The sequence below is a fragment of the Entelurus aequoreus genome, linkage group LG28 (genome assembly GCF_033978785.1).
Source record: "Entelurus aequoreus isolate RoL-2023_Sb linkage group LG28, RoL_Eaeq_v1.1, whole genome shotgun sequence".
NCBI lineage: Eukaryota > Metazoa > Chordata > Actinopteri > Syngnathiformes > Syngnathidae > Entelurus > Entelurus aequoreus.
The window spans coordinates 36,530,831-36,555,246 of NC_084758.1; the positions used below are offsets into that span (position 1 = coordinate 36,530,831).

Genomic DNA, 24,416 nt, shown 5'->3' on the forward strand with positions numbered 1-24,416 from the left:
AAAGGGCCCCACTCAAGCTAAAGGGCCCCACTCAAGCTAAAGGGCCCCACTCAAGCTAAAGGGCCTCACTCAATCTAAAGGGCCCCACTCAAGCTAAAGGGCCTCACTCAAGCTAAAGGGCTCCACTCAAGCTAAAGGGCCCCACTCAAGCTAAAGGGCCCCACTCAAGCTAAAGGGCCCCACTCAAGCTAAAGGGCCCCACTCAAGCTAAAGGGCCTCACTCAATCTAAAGGGCCCCACTCAAGCTAAAGGGCCTCACTCAATCTAAAGGGCCCCACTCAAGCTAAAGGGCCTCACTCAAGCTAAAGGGCCCCACTCAAGCTAAAGGGCCCCACTCAAGCTAAAGGGCCCCACTCAAGCTAAAGGGCCTCACTCAAGCTAAAGGGCTCCACTCAAGCTAAAGGGCCCCACTCAAGCTAAAGGGCCCCACTCAAGCTAAAGGGCCCCACTCAAGCTAAAGGGCCCCTAAAGGGCCTCACTCCAAGCTAAAGGGCCCACTCACGCCTAAAGGGCCCCCACTCAAGTCTAAAGGCTCACTCAATCTACAGGGCCCCACTCAAGCTAAAGGGCCTCCACTCAAGCTAAAGGGCCCCACTCAAGCTTAAAGGGCTCCACTCAAGCTAAAGGGCCCTCACTCAAGCTAAAGGCCTCACTCAAGCTAAAGGGCCTCCACTCAAGCTAAAGGGCCCCACTCAAGCTAAAGGGCCCACTCAAGCTAAAGGGCCCCACTCAAGCTAAAGGGCCCCACTCAAGCTAAAGGGCCTCACTCAAGCTAAAGGGCCCACTCAAGCTAAAGGGCCCCACTCAAGCTAAAGGGCCCCACTCAAGCTAAAGGGCCCCACTCAAGCTAAAGGGCCTCACTCAAGCTAAAGGGCCCCACTCAAGCTAAAGGGCCCACTCAAGCTAAAGGGCCCCACTCAAGCTAAAGGGCTCACTCAAGCTAAAGGGCCTCACTCAAGCTAAAGGGCCTCACTCAAGCTAAAGGGCCCCACTCAAGCTAAAGGGCCTCACTCAAGCTAAAGGGCCTCCACTCAAGCTAAAGGGCCTCACTCAAGCTAAAGGGCCCACTCAAGCTAAAGGGCCCCACTCAAGCTAAAGGGCCTCACTCAAGCTAAAGGGCCCCACTCAAGCTAAAGGGCCTCACTCAAGCTAAGGGCCCCACTCAAGCTAAAGGGCCTCACTCAAGCTAAAGGGCCCCACTCAAGCTAAAGGGCCTCCACTCAAGCTAAAGGGCCCCACTCAAGCTAAAGGGCCCCACTCAAGCTAAAGGGCCCCACTCAAGCTAAAGGGCCCCACTCAAGCTAAAGGGCCCCACTCAAGCTAAAGGGCCCCACTCAAGCTAAAGGGCCTCACTCAAGCTAAAGGGCCCACTCAAGCTAAAGGGCCCCACTCAAGCTAAAGGGCCCCACTCAAGCTAAAGGGCCCCACTCAAGCTAAAGGGCCCCACTCAAGCTAAAGGGCCTCCACTCAAGCTAAAGGGCCTCACTCAAGCTAAAGGGCCCCACTCAAGCTAAAGGGCCCCACTCAAGCTAAAGGGCCTCACTCAAGCTAAAGGGCCCACTCAAGCTAAAGGGCCCCACTCAAGCTAAAGGGCCTCACTCAAGCTAAAGGGCCTCACTCAAGCTAAAGGGCCTCACTCAAGCTAAAGGGCCCACTCAAGCTAAAGGGCCCCACTCAAGCTAAAGGGCCCCACTCAAGCTAAAGGGCCCCACTCAAGCTAAAGGGCCTCACTCAAGCTAAAGGGCCCCACTCAAGCTAAAGGGCCTCACTCAAGCTAAAGGGCCTCACTCAAGCTAAAGGGCCCCACTCAAGCTAAAGGGCCCCACTCAAGCTAAAGGGCCCCACTCAAGCTAAAGGGCCCACTCAAGCTAAAGGGCCCCACTCAAGCTAAAGGGCCCCACTCAAGCTAAAGGGCCCACTCAAGCTAAAGGGCCTCACTCAAGCTAAAGGGCCCACTCAAGCTAAAGGGCCTCACTCAAGCTAAAGGGCCTCACTCAAGCTAAAGGGCCCCACTCAAGCTAAAGGGCCCACTCAAGCTAAAGGGCCCCACTCAAGCTAAAGGGCCCCACTCAAGCTAAAGGCCTCACTCAAGCTAAAGGGCCCCACTCAAGCTAAAGGGCCCCACTCAAGCTAAAGGGCCCCACTCAAGCTAAAGGGCCTCACTCAAGCTAAAGGGCCCCACTCAAGCTAAAGGGCCCCACTCAAGCTAAAGGGCCCCACTCAAGCTAAAGGGCCCACTCAAGCTAAAGGGCCCCACTCAAGCTAAAGGGCCCCACTCAAGCTAAAGGGCCCCACTCAAGCTAAAGGGCCCACTCAAGCTAAAGGGCCCCACTCAAGCTAAAGGGCCTCACTCAAGCTAAAGGGCCCCACTCAAGCTAAAGGGCCTCCACTCAAGCTAAAGGGCCCACTCAAGCTAAAGGGCCCCACTCAAGCTAAAGGGCCCACTCAAGCTAAAGGGCCCACTCAAGCTAAAGGGCCCCACTCAAGCTAAAGGGCCCACTCAAGCTAAAGGGCCCCACTCAAGCTAAAGGGCCCCACTCAAGCTAAAGGGCCTCACTCAAGCTAAAGGGCCCCACTCAAGCTAAAGGGCCCCACTCAAGCTAAAGGGCCCCACTCAAGCTAAAGGGCCCCACTCAAGCTAAAGGGCCCCACTCAAGCTAAAGGGCCTCACTCAAGCTAAAGGGCCCACTCAAGCTAAAGGGCCCCACTCAAGCTAAAGGGCCCCACTCAAGCTAAAGGGCCTCCACTCAAGCTAAAGGGCCTCACTCAAGCTAAAGGGCCTCACTCAAGCTAAAGGGCCTCACTCAAGCTAAAGGGCCCTCACTCAAGCTAAAGGGCCCCACTCAAGCTAAAGGGCCCACTCAAGCTAAAGGGCCTCACTCAAGCTAAAGGGCCCCACTCAAGCTAAAGGGCCCCACTCAAGCTAAAGGGCCCCACTCAAGCTAAAGGGCCCCACTCAAGCTAAAGGGCCTCACTCAAGCTAAAGGGCCCCACTCAAGCTAAAGGGCCTCACTCAAGCTAAAGGGCCTCACTCAAGCTAAAGGGCCCCACTCAAGCTAAAGGGCCCCACTCAAGCTAAAGGGCCCCACTCAAGCTAAAGGGCCCCACTCAAGCTAAAGGGCCCCACTCAAGCTAAAGGGCCCTCACTCAAGCTAAAGGGCCTCACTCAAGCTAAAGGGCCCCACTCAAGCTAAAGGGCCCCACTCAAGCTAAAGGGCCCCACTCAAGCTAAAGGGCCCCACTCAAGCTAAAGGGCCCCACTCAAGCTAAAGGGCCTCACTCAAGCTAAAGGGCCCCACTCAAGCTAAAGGGCCCCACTCAATCTAAAGGGCCCCACTCAAGCTAAAGGGCCTCACTCAAGCTAAAGGGCCCCACTCAAGCTAAAGGGCCCCACTCAAGCTAAAGGGCCTCACTCAATCTAAAGGGCCCCACTCAAGCTAAAGGGCCCCACTCAAGCTAAAGGGCCCCACTCAAGCTAAAGGGCCCCACTCAAGCTAAAGGGCCCCACTCAAGCTAAAGGGCCCCACTCAAGCTAAAGGGCCCCACTCAAGCTAAAGGGCCTCACTCAAGCTAAAGGGCCCCACTCAAGCTAAAGGGCCTCACTCAAGCTAAAAGGCCTCACTCAAGCTAAAGGGCCCCACTCAAGCTAAAGGGCCCCACTCAAGCTAAAGGGCCCCACTCAATCTAAAGGGCCCCACTCAAGCTAAAGGGCCCCACTCAAGCTAAAGGGCCCCACTCAAGCTAAAGGGCCTCACTCAATCTAAAGGGCCCCACTCAAGCTAAAGGGCCTCACTCAAGCTAAAGGGCTCCACTCAAGCTAAAGGGCCCCACTCAAGCTAAAGGGCCCCACTCAAGCTAAAGGGCCCCACTCAAGCTAAAGGGCCCCACTCAAGCTAAAGGGCCTCACTCAATCTAAAGGGCCCCACTCAAGCTAAAGGGCCTCACTCAATCTAAAGGGCCCCACTCAAGCTAAAGGGCCTCACTCAAGCTAAAGGGCCCCACTCAAGCTAAAGGGCCCCACTCAAGCTAAAGGGCCCCACTCAAGCTAAAGGGCCTCACTCAAGCTAAAGGGCTCCACTCAAGCTAAAGGGCCCCACTCAAGCTAAAGGGCCCCACTCAAGCTAAAGGGCCCCACTCAAGCTAAAGGGCCTCACTCAAGCTAAAGGGCCCCACTCAAGCTAAAGGGCTCCACTCAAGCTAAAGGGCCCACTCAAGCTAAAGGGCCCCACTCAAGCTAAAGGGCCTCACTCAAGCTAAAGGGCCCCACTCAAGCTAAAGGGCTCCACTCAAGCTAAAGGGCCCCACTCAAGCTAAAGGGCCCCACTCAAGCTAAAGGGCCTCACTCAAGCTAAAGGGCTCCACTCAAGCTAAAGGGCCCCACTCAAGCTAAAGGGCCCCACTCAAGCTAAAGGGCCCCACTCAAGCTAAAGGGCCTCACTCAAGCTAAAGGGCCTCACTCAAGCTAAAGGGCCCCACTCAAGCTAAAGGGCCCCACTCAAGCTAAAGGGCCCCACTCAAGCTAAAGGGCCTCACTCAAGCTAAAGGGCCCCACTCAAGCTAAAGGGCCCCACTCAAGCTAAAGGGCCCCACTCAAGCTAAAGGGCCTCACTCAATCTAAAGGGCCCCACTCAAGCTAAAGGGCCCCACTCAAGCTAAAGGGCCCCACTCAAGCTAAAGGGCCTCACTCAATCTAAAGGGCCCCACTCAAGCTAAAGGGCCTCACTCAAGCTAAAGGGCTCCACTCAAGCTAAAGGGCCCCACTCAAGCTAAAGGGCCCCACTCAAGCTAAAGGGCCCCACTCAAGCTAAAGGGCCCCACTCAAGCTAAAGGGCCTCACTCAATCTAAAGGGCCCCACTCAAGCTAAAGGGCCTCACTCAATCTAAAGGGCCCCACTCAAGCTAAAGGGCCTCACTCAAGCTAAAGGGCCCCACTCAAGCTAAAGGGCCCCACTCAAGCTAAAGGGCCCCACTCAAGCTAAAGGGCCTCACTCAAGCTAAAGGGCTCCACTCAAGCTAAAGGGCCCCACTCAAGCTAAAGGGCCCCACTCAAGCTAAAGGGCCCCACTCAAGCTAAAGGGCCTCACTCAAGCTAAAGGGCCCCACTCAAGCTAAAGGGCTCCACTCAAGCTAAAGGGCCCCACTCAAGCTAAAGGGCCCCACTCAAGCTAAAGGGCCTCACTCAAGCTAAAGGGCCCCACTCAAGCTAAAGGGCTCCACTCAAGCTAAAGGGCCCCACTCAAGCTAAAGGGCCCCACTCAAGCTAAAGGGCCTCACTCAAGCTAAAGGGCTCCACTCAAGCTAAAGGGCCCCACTCAAGCTAAAGGGCCCCACTCAAGCTAAAGGGCCCCACTCAAGCTAAAGGGCCTCACTCAAGCTAAAGGGCCTCACTCATAAAAGGGTTCAAAATAAGTCATAGATATATTTTGTTTTACTGTCAAGGCTTACATTTTTAGATGAACTTCAGATGTGTGGATTAGAAGTTTATTGTGCGTTCATATTTTGATGAAAGAAAATGTAGTTAGTTTATATGGCAAATACAACACATGCAACATTTTGAATTGGTTGAATTACTTTGAAGTCATTTGAGCCTTGAATTGGCCAATAATTCATAACATTGATTGTGATTCATCATCGTTTTTGTGCAATGACAGTTTGAAGACAAAAAGTGCAGCATTGCAACTTTTTCTTATTAAATTCACCTGTTTGCTCTTTTAGTCCACTTTTGTTGTAATAGTATTTTTAGAACGGGGATGTGAAAGTGGTTGTCATTGAGGGCCACATTGCAGTTATGGCTGCCATCAGAGGGCCGCTTGTAACAACTGATAATGTATGAATTTGCCATGAATAATTATATACATTGTTTGAAGTAGACTGTCCATTTTACAACTTTACATTTACAACGTTTTACTGTAATATATAGTCTTTTTTTAATTTGACACAACATTTTACGGTAAATGGAAAAACAGTACCACTGTTTTTTGGGGGGGGGTTACGGAAAAAGCTGGCAGTTTAGTTGCCAGAATGTTACTGTTAAATTGACATAGTTTTGATATTGTTCATGGAAAAACAGTACAAGTTATTTTTTTATTCTGGCAACTTAGCTGACAGTTTTTCTACCGTAAAAACAAAAGTACTGTCTTTCCATTTACAGTAATACACTTTTAAAAACAACAAGTGTAGATTTTACAGTTTGGAAAATATGATAATATTCTGTAATATTTGTTGCAATATTGGATAATATTAAAGTTTAAAATGTGTTCAATTTCAAGCAGTACATATATTTTTTATGTCAAAATGAAAAAATCCATTACATTTAGTGAGCAAATATGAAGTGAAGGTGTTTGTGGGCCAGATAAAATGCTGTGGCCTTGAGTTTGACACCTGGGTTTTACAACGAGCTGTGAAGCAGCCCCGGCCCGGCCCACAATTTGGACACTTCTGCTCTCGAGGTTCTTCTGGACTTGGTGAATAGGATCAAATTGCGTGACGATACATAGCCGATAGCTAGAATATCACAGAAAAATGGCAATATCCTGGCGATACTATGCCACGCCTGTAGGTGGCAGCTAGTTAAGAAAGTGCTTTGTGTACCACAGCTCCATCTTAGCCTAAATGCAAGTCAATTGTAGGCCAAAGATAAATACTGTATTCTCGGAACCATAGAACACACTGGTATACAAGCCAACCATAGAACACACTGGTATACAAGCCAACCATAGAACACACTGGTATACAAGCCAACCATAGAACACACTGGTATACAAGCCAACCATAGAACACACTGGTATACAAGACAACCATAGAACACACTGGTATACAAGCCAACCATAGAACACACTGGTATACAAGCCAACCATAGAACACACTGGTATACAAGCCAACCATAGAACACACTGGTATACAAGCCAATAGAACACACGGGTATACAAGCCAACCATAGAACACACTGGTATACAAGCCAACCATAGAACACACTGGTATACAAGCCAACCATAGAACACACTGGTATACAAGCCAATAGAACACACGGGTATACAAGCCAACCATAGAACACACTGGTATACAAGCCAACCATAGAACACACTGGTATACAAGCCAACCATAGAACACACTGGTATACAAGCCAACCATAGAACACACTGGTATACAAGCCAACCATAGAACACACTGGTATACAAGCCAACCATAGAACACACTGGTATACAAGCCAACCATAGAACACACTGGTATACAAGCCAACCATAGAACACACTGGTATACAAGTCAACCATAGAACACACTGGTATACAAGCCAACCATAGAACACACTGGTATACAAGCCAACCATAGAACACACTGCTATACAAGCCAACCATAGAACACACTGGTATACAAGCCAACCATAGAACACACTGGTATACAAGCCAACCATAGAACACACTGGTATACAAGCCAATAGAACACACGGGTATACAAGCCAACCATAGAACACACTGGTATACAAGCCAAAACACACAAAATTTTAGGAGAAAAATTATTTTTCAATATATTAGTCGAATAAGCTGCAGATATATACTTTGTGAAATGAGTTATTTACACACAGATGTTGTAAATGTTTATTTACGTACCTTAATTATGTCTGTAACAGGGCAGTAAAACGGCTGATCAAACAAAACAGAAGTCATGGTCATGAACTCCACGCTGATGTTTTGGTGAATTTACTGAGGAATTTGTACAAAAAGAATGCTGTTGCAAGTTAATAATACTAATACAGAGTGTGTGTTAGCATATTAGCTAATGCTAACAACGCTAGCTTCATTGCATTACGATAACACAAATATGCATGCAAACACTCCTCCAGACGTCACACATGGGTAAGTTTAGTAAGTAAGAATTGTTTTAGTTATATTGTAAAACATAAACAACGCGACTTGTTGTGACGAATGAAGAATCTGTACGAGTAAAAACGCTATGAACATCTAAAAGACGGAGCAGCACTTCTTCCTCCGGTTAAATGCATTAAGTGGAAGAATACTGCAGTGAGCGGACTCGTCCAAAAGATGGCGCCATAGCACAAACAATAACACACCTTCTAAGTGTCTTTGCTGGTTTTTTCTAAACTGTTTGCTTTCTGGCCGCCAGCAATGACACATCCACAAAGAATCTGCATTGTTTATAAGCCACTGCAATGACACATCCACAAAGAATCTGCATTGTTTATAAGCCACTGCAATGACACATCCACAAAGAATCTGCATTGTTTATAAGCCACTGCAATGACACATCCACAAAGAATCTGCATTGTTTATAAGCCACTGCAATGACACATCCACAAAGAATCTGCATTGTTTATAAGCCACTGCAATGACACATCCACAAAGAATCTGCATTGTTTATAAGCCACTGCAATGACACATCCACAAAGAATCTGCATTGTTTATAAGCCACTGCAATGACACATCCACAAAGAATCTGCATTGTTTATAAGCCACTGCAATGACACATCCACAAAGAATCTGCATTGTTTATAAGCCACTGCAATGACACATCCACAAAGAATCTGCATTGTTTATAAGCCACTGCAATGACACATCCACAAAGAATCTGCATTGTTTATAAGCCACTGCAATGACACATCCACAAAGAATCTGCATTGTTTATAAGCCACTGGCTTCCAAGTGGAGCAGAAAAGTAGCTAATAGTCCAAAATAGTGTTGGCCCGATACCAACATGTATTTCAATACTTTTTGGTACTTTTCGATACTTTTCTAAATAAAGGGGAGCACAAAAAATTGCATTATTGGCTTTATTGTAACATAAAATGTTAGTGTACATTAATCATATGTTTATTATTTAGTCCTTCAATAAAATGTTGAACATACTAGACAACTTGTCTTTTAGTAGTAAGTAAACAAACAAAGACTCCTAATTAGTCTGCAGTAACATATTGTGTCATTTATACACCTATTATTTTCTACACATTATGAGGGACAAGTGGTAGAAAAGTAATTATTAATCTACTTGTTCATTTACTGTTAATATCTGCTTATTTTCTCTTTTAACATGTTCTATCTACACTTCTGTTCAAATGTAATAATCACTTATTCTTCTCTTCTTTGATACTTGACATTAGTTTTGGATGATACCACACATGGATGTGATACCAAGTAGTTACAGGATCATACATTGGTCATATTCAAAGTCCTCATGTGTCCAGGGACATATTTACTGACTTTATAAACATAATATACATTATAAAACAACGAAACACTGTTGTGATGCCAAAAAATATCGATGTAATCATAGTAGTATCGACTAGATAAGCTTGTGTACTTGGTATCATTACAGTGGATGTCAGGTGTAGATCCACCAATGTTTACACTGGTGAGCTAAGTGTGTAGTGAAGCATGTTTAGCTATTCCTTGTAAGAATTGTACTTTATTTGTCGCCATGGAGACCAGGATTAGTGAGTAGCTAAAACACTGTGGATGGACATTAGCCGCTAGCTAGCTAGCCATGTGTTAAAGCAGCTCTTCCTGAGGGTGTTTCAGTGTTATAAATTAACTTTTGTCTTTACTTTTTACACCAAAATGCTTCCGTTCTCCCTTTTCTGTCTCCACACTGTCTGCTTGTAAGTACTCTGTGTGTGTGCACTGCCCAACATGCTCCTCTGCTCTTAAAACCCGCAATGTCACGACGTGGCGAAGGGGTGGGGGACCGGTACTTTTTAGAGGCAGTATAGTACGGAATATGATTGATTAGTATACTAGTCCAAAATGTATGGTTGATCCCACAGATGTGCACCTAACAGCAAGTGTGGAGGCGGACTTTTGTAGTGTGACCTCACTTCAGAAATAGTCTGTTGACAATATTTGTAGTGTGACCTCACTTCATAAATAGTCTGTTGACAATATTTGTAGTGTGACCTCACTTCATAGATAGTCTGTTGACAATATTTGTAGTGTGACCTCACTTCATAAATAGTCTGTTGACAATATTTGTAGTGTGACCTCACTTCATAAATAGTCTGTTGACAATATTTGTAGTGTGACCTCACTTCATAAATAGTCTGTTGACAATATTTGTAGTGTGACCTCACTTCATAGATAGTCTGTTGACAATATTTGTAGTGTGACCTCACTTCATAAATAGTCTGTTGACAATATTTGTAGTGTGACCTCACTTCATAGATAGTCTGTTGACAATATTTGTAGTGTGACCTCACTTCATAAATAGTCTGTTGACAATATTTGTAGTGTGACCTCACTTCATAAATAGTCTGTTGACAATATTTATAGTGTGACCTCACTTCAGAAATAGTCTTGTTGACAATATTTGTAGTGTGACCTCACTTCATAAATAGTCTGTTGACAATATTTGTAGTGTGACCTCACTTCATAAATAATCTGTTGACAATATTTGTAGTGTGACCTCACTTCATAGATAGTCTGTTGACAATATTTGTAGTGTGACCTCACTTCATAAATAGTCTGTTGACAATATTTGTAGTGTGACCTCACTTCATAGATAGTCTGTTGACAATATTTGTAGTGTGACCTCACTTCATAAATAGTCTGTTGACAATATTTGTAGTGTGACCTCACTTCATAAATAGTCTGTTGACAATATTTGTAGTGTGACCTCACTTCATAAATAGTCTGTTGACAATATTTGTAGTGTGACCTCACTTCATAAATAGTCTGTTGACAATATTTGTAGTGTGACCTCACTTCATAGATAGTCTGTTGACAATATTTGTAGTGTGACCTCACTTCATAAATAGTCTGTTGACAATATTTGTAGTGTGACCTCACTTCCTAAATAGTCTGTTGACAATATTTGTAGTGTGACCTCACTTCATAAATAGTCTGTTGACAATATTTGTAGTGTGACATCACTTCATAAATAGTCTGTTGACAATATTTGTAGTGTGACCTCACTTCATAGATAGTCTGTTGACAATATTTGTAGTGTGACATCACTTCATAAATAGTCTGTTGACAATATTTGTAGTGTGACCTCACTTCATAAATAGTCTGTTGACAATATTTGTAGTGTGACCTCACTTCATAAATAGTCTGTTGACAATATTTGTAGTGTGACCTCACTTCATAGATAGTCTGTTGACAATATTTGTAGTGTGACCTCACTTCATAAATAGTCTGTTGACAATATTTGTAGTGTGACCTCACTTCATAAATAGTCTGTTGACAATATTTGTAGTGTGACCTCACTTCATAGATAGTCTGTTGACAATATTTGTAGTGTGACCTCACTTCATAAATAGTCTGTTGACAATATTTGTAGTGTGACCTCACTTCATAGATAGTCTGTTGACAATATTTGTAGTGTGACCTCACTTCATAAATAGTCTGTTGACAATATTTGTAGTGTGACCTCACTTCATAAATAGTCTGTTGACAATATTTGTAGTGTGACCTCACTTCATAGATAGTCTGTTGACAATATTTGTAGTGTGACCTCACTTCATAAATAGTCTGTTGACAATATTTGTAGTGTGACCTCACTTCATAGATAGTCTGTTGACAATATTTGTAGTGTGACCTCACTTCATAAATAGTCTGTTGACAATATTTGTAGTGTGACCTCACTTCATAAATAGTCTGTTGACAATATTTGTAGTGTGACCTCACTTCATAAATAGTCTGTTGACAATATTTGTAGTGTGACCTCACTTCATAGATAGTCTGTTGACAATATTTGTAGTGTGACCTCACTTCATAAATAGTCTGTTGACAATATTTATAGTGTGACCTCACTTCAGAAATAGTCTTGTTGACAATATTTGTAGTGTGACCTCACTTCATAAATAGTCTGTTGACAATATTTGTAGTGTGACCTCACTTCCTAAATAGTCTGTTGACAATATTTGTAGTGTGACCTCACTTCATAAATAGTCTGTTGACAATATTTGTAGTGTGACCTCACTTCATAAATAGTCTGTTGACAATATTTGTAGTGTGACCTCACTTCATAAATAGTCTGTTGACAATATTTGTAGTGTGACCTCACTTCATAAATAGTCTGTTGACAATATTTGTAGTGTGACCTCACTTCATAAATAGTCTGTTGACAATATTTGTAGTGTGACCTCACTTCATAGATAGTCTGTTGACAATATTTGTAGTGTGACCTCACTTCATAAATAGTCTGTTGACAATATTTGTAGTGTGACCTCACTTCATAAATAGTCTTGTTGACAATATTTGTAGTGTGACCTCACTTCATAGATAGTCTGTTGACAATATTTGTAGTGTGACCTCACTTCATAAATAGTCTGACAATATTTGTAGTGTGACCTCACTTCATAAATAGTCTGTTGACAATATTTGTAGTGTGACCTCACTTCCTAAATAGTCTGTTGACAATATTTGTAGTGTGACCTCACTTCATAGATAGTCTGTTGACAATATTTGTAGTGTGACCTCACTTCCTAAATAGTCTGTTGACAATATTTGTAGTGTGACCTCACTTCATAAATAGTCTGTTGACAATATTTGTAGTGTGACCTCACTTCATAGATAGTCTGTTGACAATATTTGTAGTGTGACCTCACTTCATAGATAGTCTGTTGACAATATTTGTAGTGTGACCTCACTTCATAAATAGTCTGTTGACAATATTTGTAGTGTGACCTCACTTCATAAATAGTCTGTTGACAATATTTGTAGTGTGACCTCACTTCATAAATAGTCTGTTGACAATATTTGTAGTGTGACCTCACTTCATAGATAGTCTGTTGACAATATTTGTAGTGTGACCTCACTTCATAAATAGTCTGTTGACAATATTTGTAGTGTGACCTCACTTCATAAATAGTCTGTTGACAATATTTGTAGTGTGACCTCACTTCATAGATAGTCTGTTGACAATATTTGTAGTGTGACCTCACTTCATAAATAGTCTGTTGACAATATTTGTAGTGTGACCTCACTTCAGAAATAGTCTGTTGACAATATTTGTAGTGTGACCTCACTTCAGAAATAGTCTGTTGACAATATTTGTAGTGTGACCTCACTTCATAAATAGTCTGTTGACAATATTTGTAGTGTGACCTCACTTCAGAAATAGTCTGTTGACAATATTTGTAGTGTGACCTCACTTCAGAAATAGTCTGTTGACAATATTTGTAGTGTGACCTCACTTCATAAATAGTCTGTTGACAATATTTGTAGTGTGACCTCACTTCATAAATAGTCTGTTGACAATATTTGTAGTGTGACCTCACTTCATAAATAGTCTGTTGACAATATTTGTAGTGTGACCTCACTTCATAAATAGTCTGTTGACAATATTTGTAGTGTGACCTCACTTCATAAATAGTCTGTTGACAATATTTGTAGTGTGACCTCACTTCATAAATAGTCTGTTGACAATATTTGTAGTGTGACCTCACTTCATAGATAGTCTGTTGACAATATTTGTAGTGTGACCTCACTTCATAAATAGTCTGTTGACAATATTTGTAGTGTGACCTCACTTCATAGATAGTCTGTTGACAATATTTGTAGTGTGACCTCACTTCATAAATAGTCTGTTGACAATATTTGTAGTGTGACCTCACTTCATAGATAGTCTGTTGACAATATTTGTAGTGTGACCTCACTTCATAGATAGTCTGTTGACAATATTTGTAGTGTGACCTCACTTCATAGATAGTCTGTTGACAATATTTGTAGTGTGACCTCACTTCATAAATAGTCTGTTGACAATATTTGTAGTGTGACCTCACTTCATAGATAGTCTGTTGACAATATTTGTAGTGTGACCTCACTTCATAAATAGTCTGTTGACAATATTTGTAGTGTGACTTCACTTCATAGATAGTCTGTTGACAATATTTGTAGTGTGACCTCACTTCATAAATAGTCTGTTGACAATATTTGTAGTGTGACCTCACTTCATAGATAGTCTGTTGACAATATTTGTAGTGTGACTTCACTTCCTAAATAGTCTGTTGACAATATTTGTAGTGTGCCAAGAAGCGTGTGTAGTACTTGATGTGTTGTACTGGTGTTCACGTTTCAGGTCTTACTCATCGATGCAGGACTGTCGGGGGATTTACGCCGGCTGCCCCACGGTGCTCTCCTCTCCCAGCTCTGAAGAGCTGACCCAGGATCAGGGCGACCGGGTCTCCCTGGACGCCGCCGACAGTGGCAGAGGCTCGTGGACGTCGTGCTCGTCCGGTTCCCACGACAACATCCAGACCATGCAGCAGGGCCGCAGCTGGGAGACGCTGGCCTTCGGAGGGGGGCTCCCCCCCGAGGCCCTACTCGGGGGACCTGCCGCGTTGTGGGCCGCCCAGGCTCGGGGGAGCTGGGCTTCGGCCAGCTCGTCGTCGTCCTCGGCCGCCTACTGGGGGGAGGACTCTGAGGGGGACACGGGCACCATCAAGAGGAGGGGCGGCAAGGACGTCAATGCCGACCCGGAGACGAGTAGCATCACGTCCACCGGGTCAGAGGAGGCCAAGCAGATCGGCCGGCCGTCGCCATCGCCCATCCCCGCTGGCTGCAAAGGTCTGGTCTGTGAGTAACACCTCCCTCTTGTGGCTGTCGTCGGTACTGCGCTCTGACGTATTCAACTCCATTGTTCTCTGTCGTGTCCTTGCAGCCCGGAAAGAGGGGCGCTACCGCGAGCCGCCCCCCACCCCGCCCGGCTACACGGCTCTGACCATCTCCGACCTCGCCGACGGCCAGCACGCGCCCTCGCCGGCCCCCGCGTCCACCTCCGCCAACAACGCCGCCACCACTACGGCGCCGTCGCGCCGGCCGCCCGACTACACCACGGCGCTGCAGCGCTCGCGCATGGTGACGCAGTCGCCCGACTCCCAAGCCCACCAGCAGGCGGCCAAGCAGAGGGGGGGCTGCGGGGGCCCTCAGCCCCCCGAGGAGCACGGGGCCAAGGAGGAGGAGGAAGAGGAGGGTGAGTCCTTGTCTCACAAACTTGTCGCTCTGAGGAAGCCGAGGGCGCAGCGTGCACCCCAGACTCCCCGACCATGACAGAGGGGGCAGGTCTAAAAAAGGCAGCCCCCCCCCAAAATGGCAGGTAAAGACTAATTTATACGATAGCCCCTCCCCCTTTTCTTAAGGCATGGACACACTTGGACTGAGACCACTCCCACTATGGGACTTCATGCATGCTAGCAGAAGCTAAACAACACCTGCCCCCAAACACAGACCCCCCCCCCCCCCCCCTTTCCCAAGTTAGTCCATGCAAACTTAACCAGACATGCATCATGGTAGACCACTACAATGTATACACCATTTTGTCTCATGATTGTAATCCATTTGTGGCCAAGACATGCTAACGTGCATCTGATGTCCAAGTTAGGTCATTTAATTACTCATGACTTATGAACAATTACCCTATTTTACCGCACCGGTATGTAAGCCAGACCGGTATGTAAGCCAGACCGGTATGTAAGCCAGACCGGTATGTAAGCCAGACCGGTATGTAAGCCAGACCGGTATGTAAGCCAGACCGGTATGTAAGCCAGACCGGTATGTAAGCCACACCGGTATGTAAGCCACACCGGTATGTACGCCACACCGGTATGTACGCCACACCGGTATGTACGCCACACCGGTATGTACGCCACACCGGTATGTAAGCCACACCGGTATGTACGCCACACCGGTATGTACGCCACACCGGTATGTGCGCCACACCGGTACGTGCGCCGCACCGGTACGTGCGCCGCACCGGTACGTACGCCGCACCGGTACGTACGCCGCACCGGTATGCAAGCCGCACCGGTATGTACGCCGCACGGGCTACATTTGAGAAGAAAATCACCTCCCATATATTATCCGCACCGGACTATAAGCTGCAGATGTAGACGTTGTGAAATAAGTTATTTGCACATAAATATTTTGTAAATGTTTATTTACATACCTTAACTGTTTCCAAACTGTGTCTGTAACAAGGCAGTAAAACGGCTGATCAAACAAAACAAGTCATGGTCATGGAGCTGCGCAAGCTAGTTCTCCAATCAGCTAAACAGACTCAACAACTCCACGCTGACTCTCTGGTGAATTTACTGAGTTATTTGTGAAAGTGAAACAATACAAAAAGAAAGTCATTTTAAGTTATTACTAACACAGACAATCTGTTAGCATATTAGCTAATGCTAATATAATCATTACATTACGATAGCACGCACAAATATGCATGGAAACACAGTTTAGTAAGTACCAGTTTAGTAAGTACCAGTTTAGTAAGTATCGCCCCAGTTTATTAAGTACCAGTTTAGTAAGTACCAGTTTAGTAAGTATCGCCCCAGTTTAGTAAGTACCAGTTTAGTAAGTACCAGTTTAGTAAGTATCGCCCCAGTTTAGTAAGTACCAGTTTAGTAAGTACCAGTTTAGTAAGTACCACCCCAGTTTAGTAAGTACCAGTTTAGTAAGTATCGCCCCAGTTTAGTAAGTACCAGTTTAGTAAGTACCGCCCCAGTTTAGTAAGTACCAGTTTAGTAAGTACCGCCCCAGTTTAGTAAGTACCAGTTTAGTAAGTATCGCCCCAGTTTAGTAAGTAAGAATTGTTTTAGTTGTATTTGAAAACTTACAAACTTGAAAACTTACCAAGGTTGCTTGGAGTGATGAAGGAAGGAAGGAAGGAAGGAAAGAAGGAAGGAAGGAAGGAAGGAAGGAAGAAACCATTAGAAAAGGCTACGGACAGAACGGGGCTTGTACTTGTGGTTGAAAGCAAAAGATTGCACAAACAGTGACTTACCTTTCCAGTGTATTTGTTGTGTTTACTGAAAGCTAGTTGCGTTATGGCCGTCGGCAAAGAAAACATCCATAAATTAGTCACACCCTTTTTGAAGCCGCAGGGTTCAAAGCGTAGGAAAAATAGTAGCGGCTTATAGTCCGGAATTGACGGTAGTCGAGTCTCACTACCAGGACGGCTTTCCAAATAATCTTGCTCAAATTTGACATGCATGTTTTTTTTGTAAAGCTGTGTGAGAAATTTCAAGACAATCCAATTCACGTGCTTGAATAACAGTTGTCAACACAGCAGGGGGCGCATGTTTGTCCGCTAAACTTTGTGTCCTCCGTCTCTCCGCAGACGACGAGCAGGTGTCGGCCGTGTGAGGCTGGACGGACGTACCAGTGGGCGGGGCTTAGAGAAGGACAGAGGGTTACGCACGTGCCTGCTCTGCCTCCTGATTGGTGGACTCCTCCTCCTCCTCTTCCTCCCGCCTTAAAGCATCATGGGGGGTTGGGCGGCCCTGCATGCAAAAAATCCAACATATACTGTGAAGAAGAAGAAGAAGAAGAAGAAGAAGAAAAGAAGGTCAAACGCTCGCACGCACTTTGGATTTGTAGGAATACACAAGACTCCCGCAAGCAGTGGATGTGATGTTTGCACTCCTTGTTCGCCACTCAAGTGTTTGAACCCAGTATTAGCACACACACTCTTGTATTTCTTACCTTCTTGACACCTCCCAAACATGCCTCCCTTTAGTATTATAATCCAAGTGCTCATTTTACTCAACACAAGTCCAAATGTTACAAGAAAAACGGAACATTTGTGCAATTTTATGATAAAAGTTGGAATTTTGCTCAATTAACAGTCGCACATTTACAAGAAAAGCTTCACATTTTGCCAATTTTATGAAAAGTGTCGTAATTTTAATCCACAAAAGTCACAATTTTATAAGAAAACTTTTAACATTCTGGCAATATTATAATAACAATCGGAATTTTACTTGGTCAAATTATGACAAAACATAATTTTGCTCAAAAAGTGTCACTATTTGACAAGAACAACAAAAACAGCGGCAATATTGTGATAAAAGTCTGAATTGTACATGACAAATGTCACCATTTTGCATTGAAAAGTAATCATTTTACATACACAGTTATAATTTTACATAAAGTAATAATTTTATGAGAAAGTATTGCAATATTACAGAAATAATATGAGAGATGATCTCCAATTTTATAAGAAAAAGTTGACACATTGTGAGAAAAAGACTGCTTTTAGTTCTTTATTTTTGTTTTTCAATTTTTTGTTTGTAATTGGTTTTTAATCTTCATTATTTACTTAAAGTTATTACAGTATGTCTCTCTCTCTCTCTCTCTCTATATATATATATATATATATATATATATATATATATAATTATTTTTTTATTTTTTTTTAAATTAATGTTGGCCAAAGGGGGCACATTTCAATTTCTTACACACACTTGTTATTTCATATGTTGACCAGAGGGGGAACACTTTTAAAACCAACAGTCAATTTGAAAAATCCCTCCTTTTTGGGACCACCCTCATTTTAATAGATTTCACCAGCAGGGGCGCACGTGAGATCTGTTTTTTGTAACGTGCTTAAGGTCGATGACAAAGGAGTCAGGGGCCACAGATGACAAAGGAGTCAGGGGCCACAGATGACAAAGGAGTCAGGGGCCACAGATGACAAAGGAGTCAGGGGCCACAGATGACAAAGGAGTCAGGGACCACAGATGACAAAGGAGTCAGGGGCCACAGATGACAAAGGAGTCAGGGGCCACAGATGACAAAGGAGTCAGGGGCCACAGATGACAAATGTGTCAGGGGCCACAGATGACAAATGTGTCAGGGGCCACAGATGACAAATGAGTCAGGGGCCACATATGACAAATGTGTCAGGGGCCACAGATGACAAAGGAGTCAGGGGCCACAGATGACAAATGTGTCAGGGGCCACAGATGACAAATGTGTCAGGGGCCACAGATGACAAAGGAGTCAGGGACCACAGATGACAAATGAGTCAGGGGCCACATATGACAAATGTGTCAGGGGCCACAGATGACAAAGGAGTCAGGGGCCACATATGACAAAGGAGTCAGGGGCCACAGATGACAAATGTGTCAGGGGCAAATGAGTCAGGGGCCACATATGACAAATGTGTCAGGGGCCACAGATGACAAAGGAGTCAGGGGCCACATATGACAAAGGAGTCAGGGACCACAGATGACAAAGGAGTCAGGGGCCACAGATGACAAAGGAGTCAGGGGCCACATATGACAAAGGAGTCAGGGACCACAGATGACAAAGGAGTCAGGGGCCACAGATGACAAATGTGTCAGGGGCCACAGATGACAAAGGCGTCAGGGGCCACAGATGACAAAGGAGTCAGGGGCCACAGATGACAAAGGAGTCAGGGGCCACAGATGGCCCCTGTGCCGCACATTAACAGTTAGCTGTAGCAGCTAAGTGTTAATGTCCAGTATAGTCTTAGTAGTGTGGTGTATGTGTTCATCCTATATGCTTGTCTTACGTCAGCACAGGAAGTGCTCAAATCAGATGTTCACCTGGCGGGGATGAATAGGGAAGTCCTTCTTTATCTGGTCTGATCATATATTGCTGCCTTTGCACCTGGCGGGGATGAATAGGGAAGTCCTTCTTTATCTGGTCTGATCATATATTGCTGCCTTTGCACCTGGCGGGGATGAATAGGGAAGTCCTTCTTTATCTGGTCTGATCATATATTGCTGCCTTTGCACCTGGCGGGGATGAATAGGGAAGTCCTTCTTTATCTGGTCTGATCATATATTGCTGCCTTTGCACCTGGCGGGGATGAATAGGGAAGTCCTTCTTTATCTGGTCTGATCATATATTGCTGCCTTTGCACCTGGCGGGGATGAATAGGGAAGTCCTTCTTTATCTGGTCTGATCATATATTGCTGCCTTTGCACCTGGCGGGGATGAATAGGGAAGTCCTTCTTTATCTGGTCTGATCATATATTGCTGCCTTTGCACCTGGCGGGGATGAATAGGGAAGTCCTTCTTTATCTGGTCTGATCATATATTGCTGCCTTTGCACCTGTCAATGTTTACTTTTCTATGCACATTCAATCAACAACAAATCCTGACTTTGGAGCAATGTTCACAGACTCTAGTATTTGGCTCTCTATTAGATGCAATGCTATTGGGAGCATGATTTATGACATGACTTGTTCACACCTCCTCATATGGAAGCTACTTTTCCTTGTTGATGTCTCAAGAAGGCTAGAAATACAAGAACACACACACAACTAGCACTTTGAGCACAATGCTAGCGGCCTCCTGGACAGCAGGGTAAGAGTGGATCTTCTACGCGACACTCGCCGGCAGCCCAAAAGCACAAAAACATGCTGGGAGGGGGCGTGGCCTGAGGACTGAAACTACAAGGGGGCGGGGTCGTCAATCTTTGCGAGAAGACGACCACATGGTGTGAATGTCCAAAGCGCCTTACAAAACCACACGACTGCTTCTTTTTCTATGCTTTCAAAGAGAAACCCCGCCCCCGGAGCCGCACAGACCCCGCCCCCGGAGCCGCACAGACCCCGCCCCCTCCACTATGCCTTACTGGAGATGATTGCCCTTCTGTCATGGCCGTCCAAGTGACATCATCAAACATCACATGACACCCGCCTCGCAACGTGCTGACTGAACAAATGTTGCCCTTTTTCTAGACTTTGGCGGAGAAGTCAAAACAAAAAGCAAAAGGCTGCCGATCAGAACGATACCATGGATGATACAGAATGATACCATGGATGATACATAATGATACCACGGATGATACAGAACGATGACATGGATGATACAGAATGATACCATCAGCGACGCGGCTGAAACGATCATTAGAATGTTGTCATTTTACAAAAGTAAACTTGTGGTTTAAATGTGTCAATTACCAGGGTAAATAATGTGTCAATTACCAGGGTAAATAAAAACATCTCCAGGCTTGAAATGACGTGAAAGTAAAGTGAAGGGGAACAAAAAGAGACATTTGTCATGTATGACAACAATATCATAGGAACAAACAACAACAACAGTATAGTGTATGATTTTGTACAAGACACAAGTTTGACTTTTACAGTAATAAAATAGAATTATCAGGAAAAGAATAGCCGAATGTTTGTATAATGTCAATTGAACCTTTCATAACCAGAAGAAAGTAATAATGAATGAAAGTGTGTAAATTCCATGACGTTCCCCCACAGTGATGCTCCTGGTTTGAATTGATCCTGGTAATTGATCCTGGTAATTGTGCATTTGTTCTGGGCTTCTTTCAAATGTTTATTGGACAACAGAATCTGGTTCCACGCGGCGCTGATGGTCTTCGGTCTTCAGTCCCAGATTGAGGCTGATCACATTGATCAGTTTTGGAGAAGATTTCAAAAGAACGACTGGATGGAAAAACGTTGCCGTGTTTTCCACTAAAAATGTGTTTTTTTTCTGGGTATGGCGGTTTAGTTTGTTGGGTGGTGCGTTCGTGGACTGATCACTGAGGCGTTCATTTGCAGAAGTAGCGTTGCACAAAGAGCGTCAAGATTTGGTGTAGAAGTGCTGCTGTTTTTTTGGCGTAATGTCGGTGAAGACGTGTACATTTAGCTGGTGATGTTCTCTTCTTGTACCATTTCCACCACTTCCACCTCTATGTCTTTTACAAAGACCATTGGCGGAGTACTGTAATATCTATCCTTGTTTGCTTCTGCTTTTCTTTTTGTATTTTTAATACAATAATTGTACATATTGGTTATATTTTTGTTGAAATGTATTATTGTTTATGCCTCAACATCCAGTTTGTATGAAAAGCTGGGATTCAATAAATACCGCATACAGAATCCAATCTACACACCTTTTTCTCACTCAGAAGTGGTGTGGATCAAGTCGTCCACTTTCTGACATATTTGCATATTTCCTCGCTTTTAGGGGACTTTCATATGCATATCAGTGCAGCTTGTTTACTTGCCATATATTTATATATGCAGTATAATCCGACATTTTCTTGGTGACAAATTTACAATTTTTCAGTTTTTTTCTCAGCCTGACTAAGTCCAAACTAAATTTAAAATGTAAACTGAACCTTTGGGGCCAATAATAAAGTCTCCAATTAGGACCAAAAATATGATAAAAATGTTGTATTAAATGTAGTCAATGTCCCAAAAATATCAACAAATATTTCGTGGGGGAAAAAAACATAAATCACCATGTTTGTTATTTTCATTAATACTGATATTGTTACTATTAATAGAACACAACACATCTAACCCATTGTTGGACTGTAGTGTCTGAGCTAAGAGTAAAAAAAAAAGTTAACAAAACACTTTTTTTTTGTTATCCATTATCCAAAGTCCGTCCATATACAGTGTGTGTGTATATATATATATATATATATATATATATATATATATATATATATATATATATATATATATATATATATATATATATATATATATATATATATATATATATATATATATACACTATATATATATTTATATAAACATTATATATATATATATATATATATATATATATATATATATATATATATATATATATATTGTATATATATATATATTATATTATATATATATATATTATATTATATATATATATATAATGTTTATATAATATATATATATATATATATATATATATATATATATATATATATATATATGTATATATATATATATATATACATACACATTTATATATATATATATATATATACATACACATTTATATATATACTACCGTTCAAAAGTTTGGGGTCACATGTAAATGTCCTTATTTTTGAAGGAAAAGCACTGTACTTTTCAATGAAGATAACTTTAAACTAGTCTTAACTTTACAGAAATACACTCTATACATTGCTAATGTGGTAAATGACTATTCTAGCTGCAAATGTCTGCTTTTTGGTGCAATATCTACATAGGTGTATAGAGGCCCATTTCCAGCAACTATCACTCCAGTGTTCTAATGGTACAATGTGTTTGCTCATTGGCTCAGAAGGCTAATTGATGATTAGAAAACCCTTGTGCAATCATGTTCACACATCTGAAAACACTTTAGCTCGTTACAGAAGCTACAAAACTGACCTTCCTTTGAGCAGATTGACTTTCTGGAGCATCACACTTGTGTGGTCAATTAAACGCTCAAAATGGCCAGAAAAAGAGAACTTTCATCTGAAACTCCACAGTCTATTCTTGTTCTTAGAAGGCTATTACACTAAATTGTTTTGGTGACCCCAAACTTTTGAACGATAGTGTATATATAGGGTATATGTCCATGTATCACTTCTTCACCCCATATATATATATATATACGCTGTATGTCCATGTATCACTCATTCACCCTATATATATATATATATATATATATATATATATATATATATATATATATATATATATATATATATATATATATATATATATATATATATATATATATATATATATATATATATATATATATATATATATATATTTCCATGTATCACTCCTTCACACCATATATATATATATAGGGTATATTTCCATGTATCATATCACTAACACAAAGAAGTCCCATTTGAGGAACACATTTCTATAACTGTACACACAACTATGAATATACACTTTTGCATCATTCCTTGTCTTGTGTGTAAAATACATTTCATATATTGTATATAGTTCAAATAATTCCAGGGTTATGTGGCAATTACTTGTTTTTAAAATACAGTGCATCTAGGAAGTATTCACAACACTTATTTATTTATTTTTTTCAAATGTTGTTACATCACAGCCTTATTCCAAAATGAAATAAATTCATGTTTGACCTCAACATTCTACGCACAACACCCTGTAATGACAATGTGAACTTTTTTTTTTTAAATTTCGGCAAATGTATTAAAAAAAAAAAAAAAATCACATGTACATAAATATTTATAGCCTTCACTCAATACTTTGTTGACGCACCTTTGGCAGCAATTAATGTCTCCAGACTTTTTGAATACCACACCACAAGCTTGGCACACCTATCTTTGGGCACTTTCCTCTTTGCAGCACCTCTCAAGCTCCCTCAGGTTGGATGGGAAGTGTTGTTTTTCATCCAGGATGTCTCTGTACATTGCTGCATTTATCTTTCCCTCTGTCCTGACAAGTCTCCCAGTTCCTGTTGCTAAAAGCATCCCCACAGCATGATGCTGCCACCACCATGTTCACTGTAGGGCTGCTATTGGCCTGCTGATGAGCTTCCCTCCAAATAGCATTTGTGCCAAAGTCTTCAATCTGTGTCTTATCAGACCAGAGAATTTAGTTGCTCATGGTCTGGGAGTCTTTCAGGTGCATTTTGGCAAACTTTTTACTCAGCATTGGCTTCCAAGTGGCCACTCTACCATACAGGCCGGATTCCGGAAGGTTCTCCACTCTCCACAGAGGAATGCTGTAGCTGTGACAGAGTGACCATGGTCTTGGTCACTTCCCTGACTAGACTAAGATGAATGCAGCAATGTACAGAGACATCCGGGATGAAAACCTTCCTGATGGAGCTTGAGAGGTGCTGCAAAGAGGAAAGTGGCCAAAGTTACTGTAGGTGTGCCAAACTTGTGGCATGCAGGTGTTCAAAAAGACTGGAGGTGTAATTGCTGACAAAAGTGCAAGTATTGCG

The 24,416-nt window shown here is 43.0% G+C and overlaps 1 protein-coding gene across 8 annotated transcripts in view; it reads left to right on the top strand.

Moving 5' to 3' along the window:
- The window catches only part of rapgef2b (Rap guanine nucleotide exchange factor 2b), a 386,003-nt gene extending 364,265 nt beyond the window's left edge, over nt 1–21,738 (top strand). For 3 of the 8 annotated variants that reach the window (XM_062039897.1, XM_062039900.1, XM_062039901.1), the window contains 3 exons: nt 14,029–14,525; nt 14,611–14,922; nt 17,068–21,738. In XM_062039897.1, the coding sequence (XP_061895881.1) occupies nt 14,029–14,525; nt 14,611–14,922; nt 17,068–17,093 (835 nt within the window). In that variant the 3' untranslated portion in view covers nt 17,094–21,738. Of the gene's footprint in view, nt 1–14,028; nt 14,526–14,610; nt 15,000–17,067 lie in introns of those variants that run through there. The other 5 variants (XM_062039895.1, XM_062039896.1, XM_062039902.1 and 2 more) reach the window with 3 other exon arrangements.
- The last annotated feature ends 2,678 nt before the right edge of the window (nt 21,739–24,416 follow it).